At 40.4% G+C, this 17,864-nt stretch overlaps 1 protein-coding gene across 1 annotated transcript in view; it reads left to right on the plus strand.

Moving 5' to 3' along the window:
- Positions 1 to 2,273: 2,273 nt before the first annotated feature.
- The window catches only part of LOC120881622 (fibronectin type III domain containing protein 3C1-like), a 66,528-nt gene continuing 50,937 nt past the window's right edge, over positions 2,274 to 17,864 (plus strand). The window contains exons 1-5 of the mRNA XM_040265316.1: positions 2,274 to 2,448; positions 12,831 to 12,932; positions 13,944 to 14,026; positions 16,011 to 16,130; positions 16,429 to 16,504. Coding sequence (XP_040121250.1) covers positions 2,274 to 2,448; positions 12,831 to 12,932; positions 13,944 to 14,026; positions 16,011 to 16,130; positions 16,429 to 16,504 — 556 coding nt within the window. The remainder of the gene's footprint in view (positions 2,449 to 12,830; positions 12,933 to 13,943; positions 14,027 to 16,010; positions 16,131 to 16,428; positions 16,505 to 17,864) is intronic.

The raw sequence follows: 17,864 nt of genomic DNA on the forward strand, positions 1-17,864 counted from the left end.
GGGAAATTCGGAAAGAGATGGGAATACCAGACCACCTGACCTGCCTCTTGAGAAACCTATATGCAGGTCAGGAAGCAACAGTTAGAACTGGACATGGAACAACAGACTGGTTCGAAATAGGAAAAGGAGTACATCAAGGCTGTATATTGTCACCCTGCTTATTTAACTTATATGCAGAGTACATCATGAGAAACGCTGGACTGGAAGAAACACAAGCTGGAATCAAGATTGCCAGGAGAAATATCAATAACCTCAGATATGCAGAGGACACACCCTTATGGCAGAAAGTGAAGAGGAACTAAAAAGCCTCTTGAAAGTGAAAGAGGAGAGTGAAAAAGTTGGCTTAAAGCCCAACATTCAGAAAACGAAGATCATGGCATCTGGTCCCATCACTTCATGGGAAATAGATGGGGAAACAGTGGAAACAGTGTCAGACTTTATTTTTGGGGGCTCCAAAATCACTGCAGATGGTGACTGCAGCCATGAAATTAAAAGACACTTACTCCTTGGAAGAAAAGTTATGACCAACCTAGATAGCATATTGAAAAGCAGAGACATTACTTTCTCAACAAAGGTCCGTCTAGTCAAGGCTATGGCTTTTCTAGTGGTCATGTGTGGATGTGAGAGTTGAACTGTGAAGAAGGCTGAGCGCCGAAGAATTGATGCTTTTGAACTGTGGTGTTGGAGAGACTCTTGAGAGTCCCTTGGACTGCAAGGAGATCCAACCAGTCCATTCTGAAGGAGATCAGTCCTGGGTGTTCTTTGGAAGAAATGATGCTAAAGCTGAAACTCCAGTACTTTGGCCACCTCGTGTGAAGAGTTGACTCATTGGAAAAGATCTAATGCTGGGAGAGATGGAGGGCAGGAAGAGAAGGGGACGACAGAGGATGAGATGGCTGGATGGCATCACCAACTCGATGGACATTAGTTTGTGTGAACTCTGGGAGTTGGTGATGGACAGGGAGGCCTGGCCTGCTGCGATTCATGGGGGCACAAAGAGTCAGAGACAACTGAGCTACTGAACTGAACTGAAAGGCTTAGCACGCACCTGCCTGAGTCCTTCAAGAATACATCTGACACAATGACTCTGATCTTATCTTCCTTTAGCTGTGTTGTTGTCCCAATCTGGTTCTGTAATTTGGACCGCCTGATTTCCAGTGGGAGGGTGGTTATCTCATCCTCCCTCTTTCTTCCTGATTCATTACTAAGCCATTTATCTCCGTAGGCAACCGCTTTTCCCAAAACTCGACTTTTTGTGTCAGGAGCCAGCGTTTGTGCCAATATATACATCACATCTTTCTAAGTAAGGTCATAAAGCAGAGTAACACCTTTAAAAGCTCTAATATATTTTGGGGGATCTTCTAAATAGTCTCCCAGATCTTCCTTGATTCTTTGTATTTTTTGATAAGAAAAATGTTTATTAACTCTCATAGACTGATTATTTCTCTTAGTGGGTGCTTCATGAAGAAGCAACAGCCTGTGTGGCTGTTCCTCAGTCTCTCTGGCTGCTCTGCACATATGATCTCGGGGATAGATTGGAGAAATCTGTTTGTTTGTTTGTTTGTTTGTTTATCTCTTTGTCTCCTGTCCTCCATCTCATCTCTTACTTTAATGGTCTGGGTCTCTATTGAAACCAGAGTAGTCTGAGGTCGTACTGAGACAGGAGTTGTTTGGACCCCTACTTGGGCAGTTTGAATCTCAGTTTGGGTTTCCACTGAGACCAAGGCAATCCTTTTTTTTTTTTTTTTTGGTGGGGGGGGTGGTTCTGGCTTTTAGTTTGTTCAGTTGGGAGCCCCGGGTACAAGGGCAAAGTAGGACAGGAGGGAGCTGAAGGTGTCACACCCAAATCTGTACCCTTAGAACATAAGTCTGGCATATTTCACAGAGAGAAAAAGAGCAACACATATGTTACTTTTACCCATTTCCTATGTTTTCTACACAACCGGTCCAATTGTAAAACAGTATTATACTTAAGAGACCCCCCAACTGGCCACCATTCGCCATCTTCCAGTGGCTACCACGGCCATGTAGTATTACATAGGAAAACCAGGTGAGTCTTCTTTAAGCCCTGGGGATCAAATTTATCCCAGCTTTTCAGGATACAGTTCAAAGGAGTGAGGCTGAAATTGTTAGCTACCATCTGTAAGAGAGAAAAAAAAGCGACAAGCGCCATTTGTTTACCAGAGGTGTCCCTCCCTGTTTTAGATAGGGGTGTAGACAGACTTTACACCAAAGCTTTTCTTTTCTGGTCAGACTTAGTCTGTCTCTTACCGATGCAGGCATCATACTCATCCCTCCTGGTTTTATCACCAAGACAGGGTGGGGATGCACCAGGGGTAGACCTGATGGCATCCCTGACTGACGTCCAGCTCCTTACCATTAAAACCTTGTTTGTCTCTGATGCCACCCGGGGTGCAATCAGAGTAACCTTCCAGAATGCCTCTCATGGTAAGACCACTGAGGGAAACATTTGTCACCTGAGCGCCTGTGCATGACCCTGAGTATATTCTTGACCACAATAATACTGATACAAACATAAATCTGAGATGTTTCTTTCAAGCATCATCACATCAGTATAAGAGCCTCCTGTGGTCCACTAAGAGCCAGTGTTACCAAAGGAAAAAAAGAAACATTGTAGTTCCAATCTGAGTAACCTTTAACCTCAGAGATGCTCTTGGAGCTAGAGCTCCATCTAGCTTCTGAACTTTTGATTCCTAGCAAAGCTAGGCACTTCCTAACTACCAATCTAAGTTTGGGACCTAAGTCACAGTACACAGTAACACATAGATCACAAGTCCCTTGAAAGTCTATGATCTGATAGATTAGGTTAGTACTTCTAATTCCCAAGGAGTTATGAAATGGTCAAAGAGACCAAAAAGTTTGACTGAGAAAGGAGAGTTCTGTCCACACGCTTTGTCCATTTCTGGTCTGTCCCTGAAGGAGACGTTGGGTGCCTCTTGGCATTGCCAGGTTGGTATAAACCCCCGACAAGTTTTTGCCATAAGCCGTATGAGATCACTGTGGAACCGCAGAGCAGGGCTCCTCACTTGCTTTGCGCAGAGCATGTCATTCATTCACACAACCACACCATAGAGTTGGTAAAGTACAGCAGAAAACGTGTTCGCTAGGAGAACAAAGAACTAGAGCTCCAAGCATCCTTACCTTGTCCTGAAGGATCCTGGATGAGCCCCCAAGATGAAAGGTTGTTGCTGAACCACGAAATGATGCTGGGATTCTTGGCCTCTGGAGGACAGGAATTCAATCTGGGGCCAGAGACGAGGCTTAATAACTCAGAGCTTTTGTGTAATAAAGTTTTATTAAAGTATAAAGGAGATAGAGAAAGCTTCTGACATAGGCATCAGAAGGGGGCAGAAAGAGTACCCCCCTGTTAGTCTTCAGCTGGATGTTATATAGTCACTAGCAGTTTGTTAATGAAAGAAAGGGATGTCTTATAACTCAGAATGGCACCAGGCCCCTCATCCATAAGATGTATTTGGGGATAATCTTGGCACCAGACGAGTCATCCTGGGCCATAAAATGATTGACTTGAATCTTGTAGAAAGGCAGATTACTATACAAATAGTTTCGTTTACATAGATTAGGGGAACAATGTCTGACATACTGGTTTGTCAAGTAATTTCTGAGCCATTAGGTGCAAGTGACTTGAAGACATCAGTAAATACATAGTACACTAACATAGCTTAAGACAAACATTTCCATAAGAAAAATTCATTGGTTAACTCAAGGTTTGAGAATAGTTAACTTCAGATAGAATCAGGTGTCATTATGGCAACACAGTATTTTAAGAGAAACCTCCTTTTAAATTTAAGAGAGAGAAAAATGTCTGACGCTTGCAGCCTATTTCCTCTGTTTGGAGACCCCTGACCTTCCTGCCTGTTACCCTCTTAATATCAGGTGGCCAAAGTATTGGAGCATCAGCTTCAGCATCAGTCTTTCCAGTTAATATTCAGGGTTGATTTCCTTTAGGATTGACTGGGTAGATCTTGCAGTCCAAGGGACTCTCAAGAGCTTCCCCCAGCACCACAGTTGGAAAGCATCAATTCTTTGGCTTTCAGACTTCTTTATGGTCCAACTCTCACATCTGTACATGACTACTGGAAAAACCGTATCTTTGAATATGAATCTTTGTCTGTAAAGTGATGTTTCTGCTTTTTAATATGCTGTCAAGCTTTCTCATAGCTTTTCTTCCAAGGAGCAAGTGTCTTTTAATTTCATGGCTGTAGTCAATCTGCAGTGATTTTGGAGCCCAAGAAAATAAAGTCTCTCACTGTTTGCATTGTTTCCCCAACCATTTGTGATGGAGTGATGGGACCAGATGTCATGATCTTAGTTTTTTGAATGTTGAGTTTTAAGCCAGCTTTTTCACTCTCCTCTTTCACCTTCATCAAGAGGCTCTTTAGTTCCTCTTCACTTTCTGCCATAAGGGTGGTGTTATCTGCATATCTGAGGTTATTGATATTTCTCCCAGCAATCTTGATTCCAGCTTGTGCTTCTTCCAGCCCAGCATTTTGCATGATGTACTCTGCATATAAGTTAAATAAGCAGGGTGACGATATACAGCCTTGATGTATTCCTTTCCCAATTTTGAACCAGTCCATTGTAACATGTAGGGTTCTAACTGTTGCTTTGTGACCTGCATATGGGTTTCACAGGAGGCAGGTAAGGCCATCTGATATTCTCATCTCTTTAAGAATCTTCCACCATTTGGCATGATCCACACAGTCAAAGGCTTTAGCATAGTCAATGAAGCAGAAGTAGATGTTTTTCTGGAATTCCCTTGTTTTGTCTATGATCCAATGGATGTTGGCAACTTGATCTCTGGCTCTTCGGCTTTTTCTAAATCCACCCTGTACATCTGGAAGCTCTTGGTTCATATACTGTTGAAGCCTGGCTTGAAGGATTTTGAGCATTACCTTGATAGTGTGTGATAAGAGCACAATTGTGTGGTACTTTTAACAATCTTTGGCATTGCCTTCTTTGGGATTAAAATGAAAACTGACCTTGTCTAGTCTTGTGGCACTGCTAAATTTTCCAAATTCGCTTGCATAATGAGTGCAGCATTTTCACAGTTTCATTTTTAAGGATTTGAAAGAGGTCAGCTGCAATTCCATCACCTCAACTAGCTTTGTCCATAGTAATGCTTCCTAAGGCCCACTTGACTTCACACTCCAGAGTGTCTGGCTCTAAGTGAGGGACCACAACATTGTGTTTTCCTCAGTCATTAAGATCTTTTTTGTACAGTTCTTCTGTGTATTCTTGACACCTCTTTTCAATATCTTCTGCTTCTGTTAGGTCTATACCATTTCTGCCCTTTATTGTGTCCATCTTTGCATGAAATGGTCCCTTGGTACCTCTAATCTTGAAGAGCTCTCTAGTCTTTCCCATTCTATTGCATTCCTCTATTTCTTTGCATTGTTCACTGAAGAAGGCTTTCTTATCTCTCCTTGCTAGTCTTTGGAACTCTGCATTCAGAAGAATATATCTTTCCTTTTCTCCTTTGCCTTTTCCTTCTCTTCTTTTCTCAGTAGGCCTTTTTGTAAGGCCTCCTCAGATAACCATTTTGCCTTTTTGCATTTCTTTTTCTTGGGGATTGTTTTGCTAACCACCTCCTGTACAATGTTTTGAACCTCCATCATAGTTCTCTAGCACTCTGTCTTCCAGATCTAATCCTTTTCATCTATTTATCACTTCCACTGTATAATCATATGGGATTTTGTTTAGGTCATATCTGAATGGCCTCTATTTTCTTCAATTTAAGTCTGAATTTTTCAGTAAGTAGCTCATGAACTGAGCCAGTCAGCTCTAGGTCTTATTTTTGCTGACTGTTAGAGCATCTCAGCTGCAAAGAATATAATCAGTCTGACTTCCATATTGACCATCTGGTGATGTCCATTGTAGAGTCATCTCTTGTGTTATTAGAAGAGAGTGTTTGGTATGACCAGTGTGTTCTCTTGGCAAAACTCTGTTAGCCTTCACCCTGCTTCATTTTGTACTCTAAGGCCAAACTTGCCTGTTTCTCCAGGTATCTCTTGATTTCCTTGAATTTGCCAAGGCTAGATTTATGGCCCAGGATGTGGTCTATCCTGGAGACGGTTCTGCGTGCACTTGAGAAAAAGGTAAAATTCATTGTTTTGGGGTAAAATTCATTGTTTTGGGGTGAAATGTCCTACAGATATCAATTAGATCTAGCTGGCCTATTGTATCATTTAAAGTTTGTGTTTCCTTCTTGATTTCCTGTTTAGTTGATCTATCCATAGGTGTGAGTGGGGTATTAAAGTCTCCCAGTATTATTGTGTTATTGTTAATTTCCCCTTTCATACTTGTTAGCATTTGTCTTACATATTGCAGTGCTCCTATGTTGGGTGCATATATATTTATAATTGTTATATCTTCTTCTTGGATTGATCCTTTGATCATTATGTAGTGTCCTTCTTTATCTCTTTTCACAGCCTTTGTTTTAAAGTCTATTTTATCTGGTATGAGTATTACTACTCCTGCTTTCTTTTGGCCTCTATTTGCATGGAATATGTTTTCCCAGCCCTTCACTTTCAGTCTATAAGTGTCCCTTGTTTCGAGGTGGGTCTCCTGTAGGTAACATATATAGAGGTAGAGGTCTTTTTTTTTTTTTTTTTATCCATTCAGCCAGTCTGTGTCTTTTGGTTGGGGCATTGGGTACAGTAATCTGGGCTGTAGGTTATTTTCTTTCATCACTTTAAGTATATCTTGCCATTCCCTCCTGGCCTGAAGAGTTTCTATTTAAAGATCAGCTCTTATCCTTATGGGAATCCGCTTGTGTGTTATTTGTTGCTTTTCCCTTGCAGCTTTTAATATTTGTTCTTTGTGTTGATCTTTGTTAATTTGATTAATATGTGTCTTGGGGTGTTTTGCCTTGAGTTGGGATCTGCCCTGGTGGCTCAGAGATTAAACCCTCTGCCTGCAATGTGGGAGACCTGGGTTCGATCCCTGGATCTGAAAGATCCCCTGGAGAAGGAAATGGCAGCCCACTCCAGTATCTTGCCTGGAGAAGCCCATGGACGGCGGAGCCTGGTGGGCTACAGTCCATGCAGTCACAAAGAGTCAGAAACGACTGAGTGACTTGATTTCCTTTCTTTCTTTCTTTATCTTGTTTGGGACTCTCTGGGTTTCTTGGATTTGGGTGATTATTTCCTTCCCCGTTTTAGGGAAGTTTTCAACTATTATCTCCTCAAGTATTTTCTCATGTTCTTTCTTTTTGTCTTCTTCTGGGATTCCTATGATTCGAATGTTGGGGTGTTTAATATTGTCAGAGGTCTCTGAGATTGTCTTCATTTCTTTTAATTTGTTTTTCTATTTTCTTCTCTGTTTCATTTATTTTTACCATTCTATCTTCTACCTCACTTATCCTATCTTCTACCTCCATTATTCTACTGTTGATTCCCTCAAGTGCTTTTTATCTCATTTATTGCATTATTCATTATATATTGACTCTTTTTTATTTCTTCTAGGTCCTTGTTAAACCTTTCTTGCATCTTCTCAATCCTTGTCTCCAGGCTCTTTATCTGTAACTCCAGTTTGTTTTCAAGATTTTGGATCATTTTCACTGTCTTTAGTCAGAATTCTTTATCAGGTAGATTCCCTATCTCTTCCTCTTTTGTTTGGTTTGGTGGGCATTTATCTTGTTCTTTTACCTGATGGGTATTTCTCTGCCTTTCATCGTGTTTATATTGGTGTGTTTGGGGGTGGCCTTTCTGTATTCTGGCAGTTTGTGGAGTTCTCTTTATTGTGGAGTTTCCTCGCTGTGGGTGGGGTTGGATGGGTGGCTTGTCAAGATTTTCTGGTTAGGGAAGCTTGTGTCTGTGTTCTGGTGAGTGGAGCTGGATTTCTTCTTTCTGGACTGTAATGAAGTGTCCAGTAATGAATTATGAGATGTCAGTGGGTTTGGTGTGACTTTGGGCAGCCTGAATATTGAAGTTCAAGGCTAAATTCCTGTGTTGCTGGAGAATTTGCATGGTATGTCTTGCTCTGAAACTTGTTGGCTCTTTGGTGGTGCTTGGTTTCAGTGTAGGTATGTAGGCGTTTGATTAGCTCCTGTCAATTAATATTCCCTGGAGTCAGGAGTTCTCTGGTGTTCTCAGGTTTTGGACGTAAGCCTCCTTACTCTGGTTTTCAGTCTTATTCTTACAGTAGCCTCAAGACTTCTCCATCTATACAGCACTGTTGATAAAACATCTAGGTTAAAGATGAAAAGTTTCTCCACAGTAAGGGACACCCAGAGAGGTACACAGAATTACATGGAGAAGAGAAGAGGGAGGAGGGAGATAAAGGTGACCAGGATGAGGTGAGGTGGAATCAAAAAAGGAGAGAGCAAGCTAGCCAGTAATCAATTCCCAATGTACTCTCTACAGTCAGGAACACTCAGAGAGGTTCACAGAGTTACATAGAGAAGAGAAGAGGGAGGAAGGAGACAAAGGTGGCCAGGAGGATAAAGGGGGGAATCAAAAGGAGAGAGATCCAGCCAGTAATCAGTTTCCTAAGTGTTCTCCACCATCCAGAACACACACAGAGATTCACAGAGTTGGGTAAAGAAGAGAAGGGGGAGGGAGGAGATAGAGGCAACCTGGTGGAGGAAAAGGAGAGTCCAAAGTGGGAGGGAGCAGTCAAGCCAGTAATCTCACTCTCAAGTTGAAATAGGTACTGAAGATTGGATTCTTAAAGGTACAAAATTGATAACAAATATGAGAAAACAAAGATTAAAAATCTAGAGTAGAGGTTATAAAATATATATATGAATTTTCTTTAAAAAAATAGTCTTTTTTGCACAGTAATAGTACGTAATAAAAATGAAAATCAAAGGAGTAATAGAGGACTTAAAAATAGGTTTTTTAATTTAAAAAATGATAATAGTAAAAATATATCTAGGACTTCCTCTGGTGTTGTTGTGGAGAGTGTGGGGTCAGTTCATTTTAAGATAGTTCCTTGATCCAGCTTATACTTCTCAAGATCTATAGGCCCCTTCCTATGCAGTTGGTGCTAACTACAGGGTTTTAGTCTATTGCACCTGTCACTTCCAAGGAGGTTTCCTCTGTTTGTTTTAGCTTCTTCTGTTTGCTGATCTCTTCAGTGTCTAATTTCTGCCCTGATACAAGAGGGCGGTGGTGGATATTTCTTTAGGCTCACTTGTTCAGTCGTGTTGTGGGGAGGGAGGAACACTGCAAATAAATAACACTGGTGTATGCACGCAGTGTCTTCAACACACTGGGTTTGCCCCCACTCACGGCATGTGTGCTTTCCCTGTCTACACTGCTTAGGCTCTAGGTTGCTTTGCCAGGAACTGTCTGAGGCCAGTTCTGGGTTGTATGCACTTCCCAGGTCTATGCTGCTCAGAGTCAGGTACTCAGGTACTCCACAAAGGTGCAGACTCGGTTGGGCCTGTGTTTTGTGTCCTTCCCAGGTCCAAGCAGCTCAGGTGACCAGGAGTTTGGCGAGTGCAGTCACTGCGACTTATCGCTTCCCCCGTCCCTGCTGCTCAGTTTTCTGGGTGTACAACTGGCGCGCCTTCTCAGGTGTGCTGTGTGTCTCTTCTGGGGAGCTGATCTCTGTCTGAGACCCTCCCGGCAGATGTCAACCATCCATAATCCCAAGTCTTGGTTAGCAACAAAGCCTGCTTGCAGTTTGGTAGATGATGCCTCTCTGTGGCAGTGATTGCTCCCTTCTGGCTCTGGCTGCCCTCGCCTGCCTGTCTCAGGCAGGGGATGGGCCAGTCCACAGCCAGCTAGCTCTGCTCAGTCCTTTGCTCTGTGAGCAGGCCTGGTGGTGTCTTAGGTTGGGGCTTTTCATGGGATAGCTATCCCACAGTCTGGTTTGCTATCTCAAGTTAGTTCCCTCAGATTGCCCTTGGGGCATTCAGGCCCAGTTCTTACCCTAAGCAAGGCAGCCTGAGCCTTCCTGCCCAGTCCCCACTTGCTAGTGGCAGATACTGGTGTCTGCACTGTTTCTCTGCTGGGAGTTATTGTTGGGCACGTAATCTGTGGGTTTTAATTATTTATTTATTTTTCTTCCCGGTTATGTTGGTTTTAGAAAAGGCAGAGGAACCAGAGATCAAATTGCCAACATCCGCTGGATCATGGAAAAAGCAAGAGAGTTCCAGAAACATCTATTTCTACTTTATTGATTATGCCAAAGCCTTTGACTGTGTGGATCACAATAAACTGTGGAAAATTCTGAAAGAGATGGGAATACCAGACCACCTGACCTGCCTCTTGAGAAACCTATATGCAGGTCAGGAAGCAACAGTTAGAACTGGACATGGAACAACAGACTGGTTCCAAATAGGAAAAGGAGTACGTCAAGGCTGTATATTGTCACCCTGCTTATTTAACTTATATGCAGAGTACATCATGAGAAACGCTGGACTGGAAGAAACACAAGCTGGAATCAAGATTGCCGGGAGAAATATCAATCACCTCAGATATGCAGATGACACCACTCTTATGGCACAAAGTGAAGAGGAACTAAAAAGCCTCTTGATGAAAGTGAAAGAGGAGAGTGAAAAAGTTGGCTTAAAGCTCAACATTCAGAAAACGAAGATCATGGCATCTGATCCCATCACTCCATGGGAAATAGATGGGGAAACAGTGGAAACAGTGTCAGACTTTATTTTTGGGGGCTCCAAAATCATTGCAGATGGTGACTGCAGCCATGAAATTAAAAGACGCTTAATCCTTGGAAGAAAAGTTATGACCAACCTAGATAGCATATTGAAAAGCAGAGACATTACTTTCTCAACAAAGGTCTGTCTAGTCAAGGCTATGGTTTTTCCAGTGATCATGTATGGATGTAAGAGTTGGACTGTGAAGAAAGCTGAACGCCGAAGAATTGATGCTTTTGAACTCTGGTGTTGGAGGAGACTCTTGAGAGTCCCTTGGACTGCAAGGAGATCCAACCAGTCCATTCTGAAGGAGACCAGCCCTGGGATTTCTTTGGAAGGAATGATGCTGAAGCTGAAACTCCAGTACTTTGGCCACCTCATGCGAAGAGTTGACTCATTGGAAAAGACTCTGATGCTGGGAGGGATTGGAGGCAGGAGAAGAAAGGGACGACAGAGGATGAGATGGCTGGATGGCATCACTGACTCAATGGACGTGAATCTGAGTGAACTCCGGGAGTTGGTGATGGACAGGCAGGCCCGGCATGCTGCGATTCATGGGATCGCAAAGAGTCAGACACAACTGAGCAACTGAACTGAACTGATGTTGCTCTTTGAGATTCCAAGGCTCGCCACAGACTCGCCAGTGAGAGTGTTTCCTGGTGTTTGGAAACTTCTCTCTTTTTTAAGACTCCCTTCCTGGGACAAATCTCCATCCCTATCTCCTTGTCTCTCTTTTAATCTTTTATATTTTTTCCTACCTCCTTTTGAAGACAATGCACTGATTTTTGGGTGCCTGATGTCCTCTGCCAGCATTCAGAAGTTGTTTTGTGGAATTTACTCAGCGTTCATATGTTCTTTTGATGAATTTATGGGGGAGAAAATGGTCTCCCCGTCCTATTCCTCTGCAATCTTAGGACCGCCCCCACATTTAACTTTAAAATGAAACGATAATGACCAAAACATGAGGGGAAAGAACAAGAAGTTCTCCAAATGCTAAAAGTAAATGGATTCTTTATATATTAGAAATCATTTAACCTGTAAAACTGAAATACTTGAAACAATCTATCTAAATGGGGCATTTAATCATCTGTAACATTGACTTATTAACAAATAAGAATATTTAAAACATTTATACTTTAGGGAATCTAATTCCAATTAATTTTAGTTTCAAAGCAATTAAAACTCCCTTCTCAATTTTTACTGAGAGATAGTTATCTGTCTGCTTAGAATCTGTTAATGTATGGATGTTACCCAAGATTGACTCAATGGTTAAATTAATCCTAGGTCTAAGTTGGTGCACAGCTATAGCAAAGATAAAGAAGTGAATAACAAACTCTATTAATTTGACATACCATGGGCACCAATAATTGTAAGCTCTAGTGGAAATGAACAGTAAGGAATGGGAGGATATATATATATATATATATATATGTATATGTATATATATACATACATACACACACACATACACACACACATACACACACAAACACACACATAAATAGTTTGTTGCCAGTCTCCATTTTGTAAATGTCATTGTAGGTTGTTTTAAATCTTGATCAATCCCATCATTAAAATGGCCTAAAAAACAATTACTAGTCATGAATGAAACAAATTTTTGGCTATACATGTTGATGTATGGCAGAAACCAACACAATATTGTAAAAAAAAAATACCCTTCAATTAAAAATAAATAAATTGTTTTAAAAAGTCAAACCGATCCAGATTTTGACATGTTACATGAATACAATGATATCATAGCTAACATGAAAAAAAAAAACCAATAAATTAGTCTAAGGTGCTTTTCACAGTTGAGTAGTATTTAAAACATTAAGTTTGTAACTATTTCTTATAATCCTAAGCTAAGAGAATATATGCATTTTCCTGCTAGATGCATTCCATACTTCTTTAAATCTTTCATTTTTGAAAAGCTATATTCACAAGTAAAAAGTCTCCAAAGACTGCATTAAAAAAAAAAAAAAACTTGGTAGGAAATGATGTAAGCAGTGACTAGAATTATGACATAGTGAAAATTCTTTTGCATCAGTAGTTGCCACGGAGATGTAGAACCACAACAACACACTTCATTTGGAGACCTGCCTAGCTCCAAGAGGTTTCTTCTTGAGTATCCTCTTTCTCCACCTTCAAAAACATCATATTTTTCTTTCTGATTTTTGTCCAGGTGTATATGGACCCAAGGATCTGGACTGTTACACCATATTTTATCACTTGGTTCCATCTACACATGCAGTATTAGAACCTGGAAAGTATTCTAAGTTTAAAGGTTTGGATTTAAAGCTTTGAGCTATGTTTAAGATACTTGATTTTAGTATCTCAAACAGTTAAGATAAATATCTGTGGTCCTATCATTTTAAAAGGGATCTAGTTAATTTTTAAAGCCTTCTAAGCAATATGAAGTCTTATTTGGCAGTTATCATAGATTGGAAATTAACTGAACTTGATCTGAGTGAATCAAATGACCAATAACTTGTTTAAATCATTCTTCACACTGTAAAATGAAGCTATCTTGATTTAATGAGTGAAGAGTTAACACTCAAAGCTCTACTCTTAACTTTCTATTTTTTCATTTATGAAAACAAATGATTATTTTGAAACGTAGCCATAAAACAATTTCAGTTAAGTAAACATTTCTAGAGAGAAAAATTATTTGATGGATTTTCCTAGGAATATTTCATCAGGTTTTGTCATTTAAAATCACTCAGCCATTAGAAAGAATACATTTGAATCAGTTCTAACGAGGTGGATGAAACTGGAGCCTATTATACAGAGTGAAGTAAGCCAGAAAGAAAAACACCAATACAGTATATTAAGGAATATATATGGAATTTAGAAAGATGGTAATGATAACCCTATATGCGAGACAGCACAAGAGACAGATGTATAGAACAATCTTTTGGACTCTGTGGGAGAGGGAGAGGGTGGGGTGAATTGGAAGAATGGCATTGAAACATGTATAATATCATATATGAAATGAATCACCAGTCCAGGTTCGATGCATGATACTGGATGCTTGGGGCTGGTGTACTGAGATAACCCAGAGGGATGGTACAGGGAGGAAGGAGGGAGGGAGGTTCAGGATGGGGAACACGTGTATACCTGTGGTGGATTCATGTTGATGTATGGCAAAACCAATACAATATTGTAAAGTAATTAACCTCCAATTAAAATAAATAAATTTATATTAAAAAATAAAATCACTGTGATTTAATTTGATTAATCTAAGTTTTCACTCCCTTTTTAGAAACATCATTTTTGTGAAAGCCAAACTTTTTAGACATGACTGAACATGGGCTTGCATCTACTCTTACTGAAATGCCTCTTTTAACTCCACTGATCAACAGAGATCCTATACATCAGGTAAGGGTAGTTTTGCTTTTTTTTTTTTTCATTAAAACTGTTCAAATTTTTATTGAATTCAGTATTAGCTTTTATTTAGAAAAACTGTGTCACTTTTAATGATTGGTCACTTACTTTGTAAGTTTTTAGTCTTTTTATCAACATCTACTTATCTTCTTCTTAAAACTGCTTGAGTGACATTTAACCTCCTTTTGGGTGGATTTAGATTCTTTTGTAGCCTCCACTGGCAGGCTCAGAAGTCCTGGCAGTGTGTCTCAAAATTATACGGCCCAGAGTTTATTCTGTTGAATGATTTTAAATGACTCTAAAGTAGATTCAACTTCCTTCATACTCATTCATAGCTGTAAGTTCAACTTGCTAATATTTAACAGTATCATTTTGAGCAACAATGACATCTACCCACAGACTTGGTCTCTAGAAAGAAAGAGGGTGTGATTTAGATTTAGCATTTACCCATTTAAGATAATCTATTGAAGAAAAGTGTTATCTACATATGTAATCTAATTTCAGACTTAAATTTAAGAAAGTAAGGAAAACCACTACACCATTCAGGTATGACCTAAATCAAATCCCTCATGATTATACAGTGGAAGTGAGAAATAGATTTAAGGGACTAGATCTGATAGACAGAGTGCCTGATGAACTATGGACAGAGGTTCGTGACATTGTACAGGAGACAAGGATCAAGACCATCCCCAAGAAGAAGAAATGCAAAAAAAGCAAAATGGCTGTCTGAGGAGGCCTTACAAGTAGCTGTGAAAAGCAGAGAAGTGAAAAGCAAAGGGGAAAAGGAAAGATATATCCATTCGAATGCAGAGTTCCAAAGAATAGCAAGGAGAGATAAGAAAGCCCTCCTCAGTGACCAGTGCAAAGAAATAAAGGAAAACAATAGAATGGGAAAGACTAGAGATCTCTTCAAGAAAATTAGAGATACCAAGGGAACATTTCATGCAAAGATGGGCTCAGTAAAAGAGAGAAATGGTAGGGACCTAACAGAAGCAGAAGATATTGAGAAGAGATGGCAAGAATATACAGAAGAACTGTACAAGAAAGATCTTCACGACCTAGATAATCACAATGGTGTGATCACTCACCTAGAACCAGGCATCCTGGAATGTGAAGTCAAGTGGGCCTTAGGAAGCATCACTATGAACAAAGCTAGTGGAGGTGATGGAATTCTAGTTGAGCTATTTCAAATCCTAAAAGATGATGCTGTGAAAGTGCTGACTCAATATGTCAGCAAATTTGGAAAACTCAGCCGTGGCCACAAGACTGGAAAAGGTCAGTTTTCATTCCAATGCCAAAGAAGGGCAATGCCAAAGAATGCTCAAACTACCGCACAAATTCACTCATCTCACACACTAGCAAAGTAATGCTCAAAATTCTCCAATCCAGGCTTCAGAAATATGTGAACTGTGAACTTTCAGATGTTCAAGCTGATTTTAGAAAAGCCAGAGGAACCAGAGATCAAATTGCCAACATGCACTGGATCAAAAAAGCAAGAGAGCTCCAGAAAATTTTCTATTTCTGCTTTATTGACTATGCCAAAGCCTTTGTGTGGATCACAATAAATAGTGGAAAATTCTTCAAGAGATGGGAATACCAGACCACCTGACTTTGGCCACGTGATGGGAAGAACTGACTCACTGGAAAAGACCCTGATGCAGGGAAAGATTAAAGGCGGGAGGAGGAGGGGACGACAGAGGATAAGATGGTTGGATCACTGACCCAATGAACATGAGTTTGAGTAAACTCTGGGAGTTGGTGATGGACAGGGCAGCCTGGCGTGCTGTAGTCCATGGTGTCACAGAGATTCAGACATGACTGAGCGACTGAACTGAATGTGAAAAGGTCTCTGTTTTTCTTCAGAGTTTAAAAAAAAATGAGCAAATATTGTACTTCTAGCTTATCATTTTGACATCACCATGTCAAAAGCAGCCAGTATAAAAATGACCTTATTAAAATTAAAATTACTTTTTACTAGATGGAGAGTTATCTGGATACCACTGTTGGAACACAGTGTACTACTAATTATTCACAAATGATGACTCATCCCAAGAGATATACCAGATGGCCTTCTTGTCCTCAATACTGGGTACAACAAGTATGTCTGAATTTTTCCTTCAGATAAGTTTAGTTTTCTGTTTTTTATTTTTTTGCAGATTTTTTTTGAGGGGTGGAATTTGGTTCCTCCATCTCAATATACCTATTTCCTATTATCCTATTATATTAAGTTTTACTTGGGTGAGGGAGGACTTGCTCTTACTTAGTGCCTAGTTGTACTCTACTCCTTGAGCATTTTCGACCCCAATTAGTGATTTTGAATGTTTTTTCAAAAAGATAATGATGAATTTTTCATAGATTAATAGAAAATATGCCATTAAAGAATGGTTTATTTCTAGATTATATTGGTGCATGTTAACCCTGGGGAGATCCTCACCATCAAGTCCAATGATGGGAGCATTCAAAATATTCAAGGTCAGTAAAAGTATGTATGTTGTTTGATATCAAATAGAGGTGAATTTAAATATTGGTGTGAGATGATTTTACTAGTAATCTAATTCCCTAATATCCTTTTTTGCTTGAGCCATATTGAGTGATCTTAAGTTTATATACTCCTCATCAGTTCAGTTCAGTTCAGTTCAGTCGCTCAGACGTGTCCGACTCTTTGCAACCCCATGAATCACAGCACAGCGGGCCTCCCTGTCCATCACCAACTCCCAGAGTTCACTAAGACTCACGTCCATTGAGTCAGTGATGCCATCCAGCCATCTCATCTTCTGTCATCCCCTTCTCCTCCTGCCCCCAATCCCTCCCAGCATCAGAGTCTTTTCCAATGAGTCAACTCTTCGCATGAGGTGGCCAAAGTACTGGAGTTTCAGCTTTAGCATCATTCCCTCCAAAGAAATCCCAGGGCTAATCTCCTTCAGAATGGACTGGTTGGATCTCCTCATAGGAGCATAATATCAACAGAACAACCAGGATTCATCTTGCTAGTGTTACTACAAACCTTCATGTAAAGTATTTATAAAAATTAACAATTAATTGAAGAATTCCATTTGAAAAAGTCCAGATTTTGGAACTATTCAAAGCCTTTGACTGTGTGAACCACAATAAACTGTAGAAAATTCTGAAAGAGATGGGAATACCTGACCCCCCTGACCTGCCTCTTGAGAAACCTGTATGCAGGTCAGGAAGCAACAGTTATAACTGGACATGGAACAACAGACTGGTTCCAAATAGGAAAAGGAGTACATCAAGGTTGTATATTGTTACAAGTTGGAATCAAGATTGCCGGGAGAAATATCAATAACCTCAGATATGCAGATGACACCACTCTTATGGCACAAAGTGAAGAGGAACTAAAAAGCCTCTTGATGAAAAAGTTGGCTAAAGCTCAACATTCAGAAAACTAAGATCATGGCATCTGGCCCCATCACTTCATGGGAAATAGATGGGGAAACTGTGGAAACAGTGTCAGACTTTATTTTGGGGGGCTCCAAAATCACTGAGATCAGCCCTGGGATTTCTTTGGAAGGAATGATGCTAAAGCTGAAACTCCAGTACTTTGGCCACCTCATGTGAAGAGTTGACTCATTGGAAAAGACTCTGATGCTGGGAGGGATTGGGGGCAGGAGAAGAAAGGGATGACAGAGGATGAGATGGATGGATGGCATCACTGACTCGATGGACGTGAGTCTGAGTGAACTCCGGGAGTTGGTGATGGACAGAGAGGCCTGGCGTGCTGTGATTCGTGGGGTCACAAAGAGTCGGACACAACTGAGCAACTGAACTGAACTGAAAATCACTGCAGATGGTGATTGCAGCCATGAAATTA

Source organism: Oryx dammah, unplaced genomic scaffold (genome assembly GCF_014754425.2).
Source record: "Oryx dammah isolate SB20612 unplaced genomic scaffold, SCBI_Odam_1.1 HiC_scaffold_23, whole genome shotgun sequence".
Lineage (NCBI taxonomy): Eukaryota > Metazoa > Chordata > Mammalia > Artiodactyla > Bovidae > Oryx > Oryx dammah.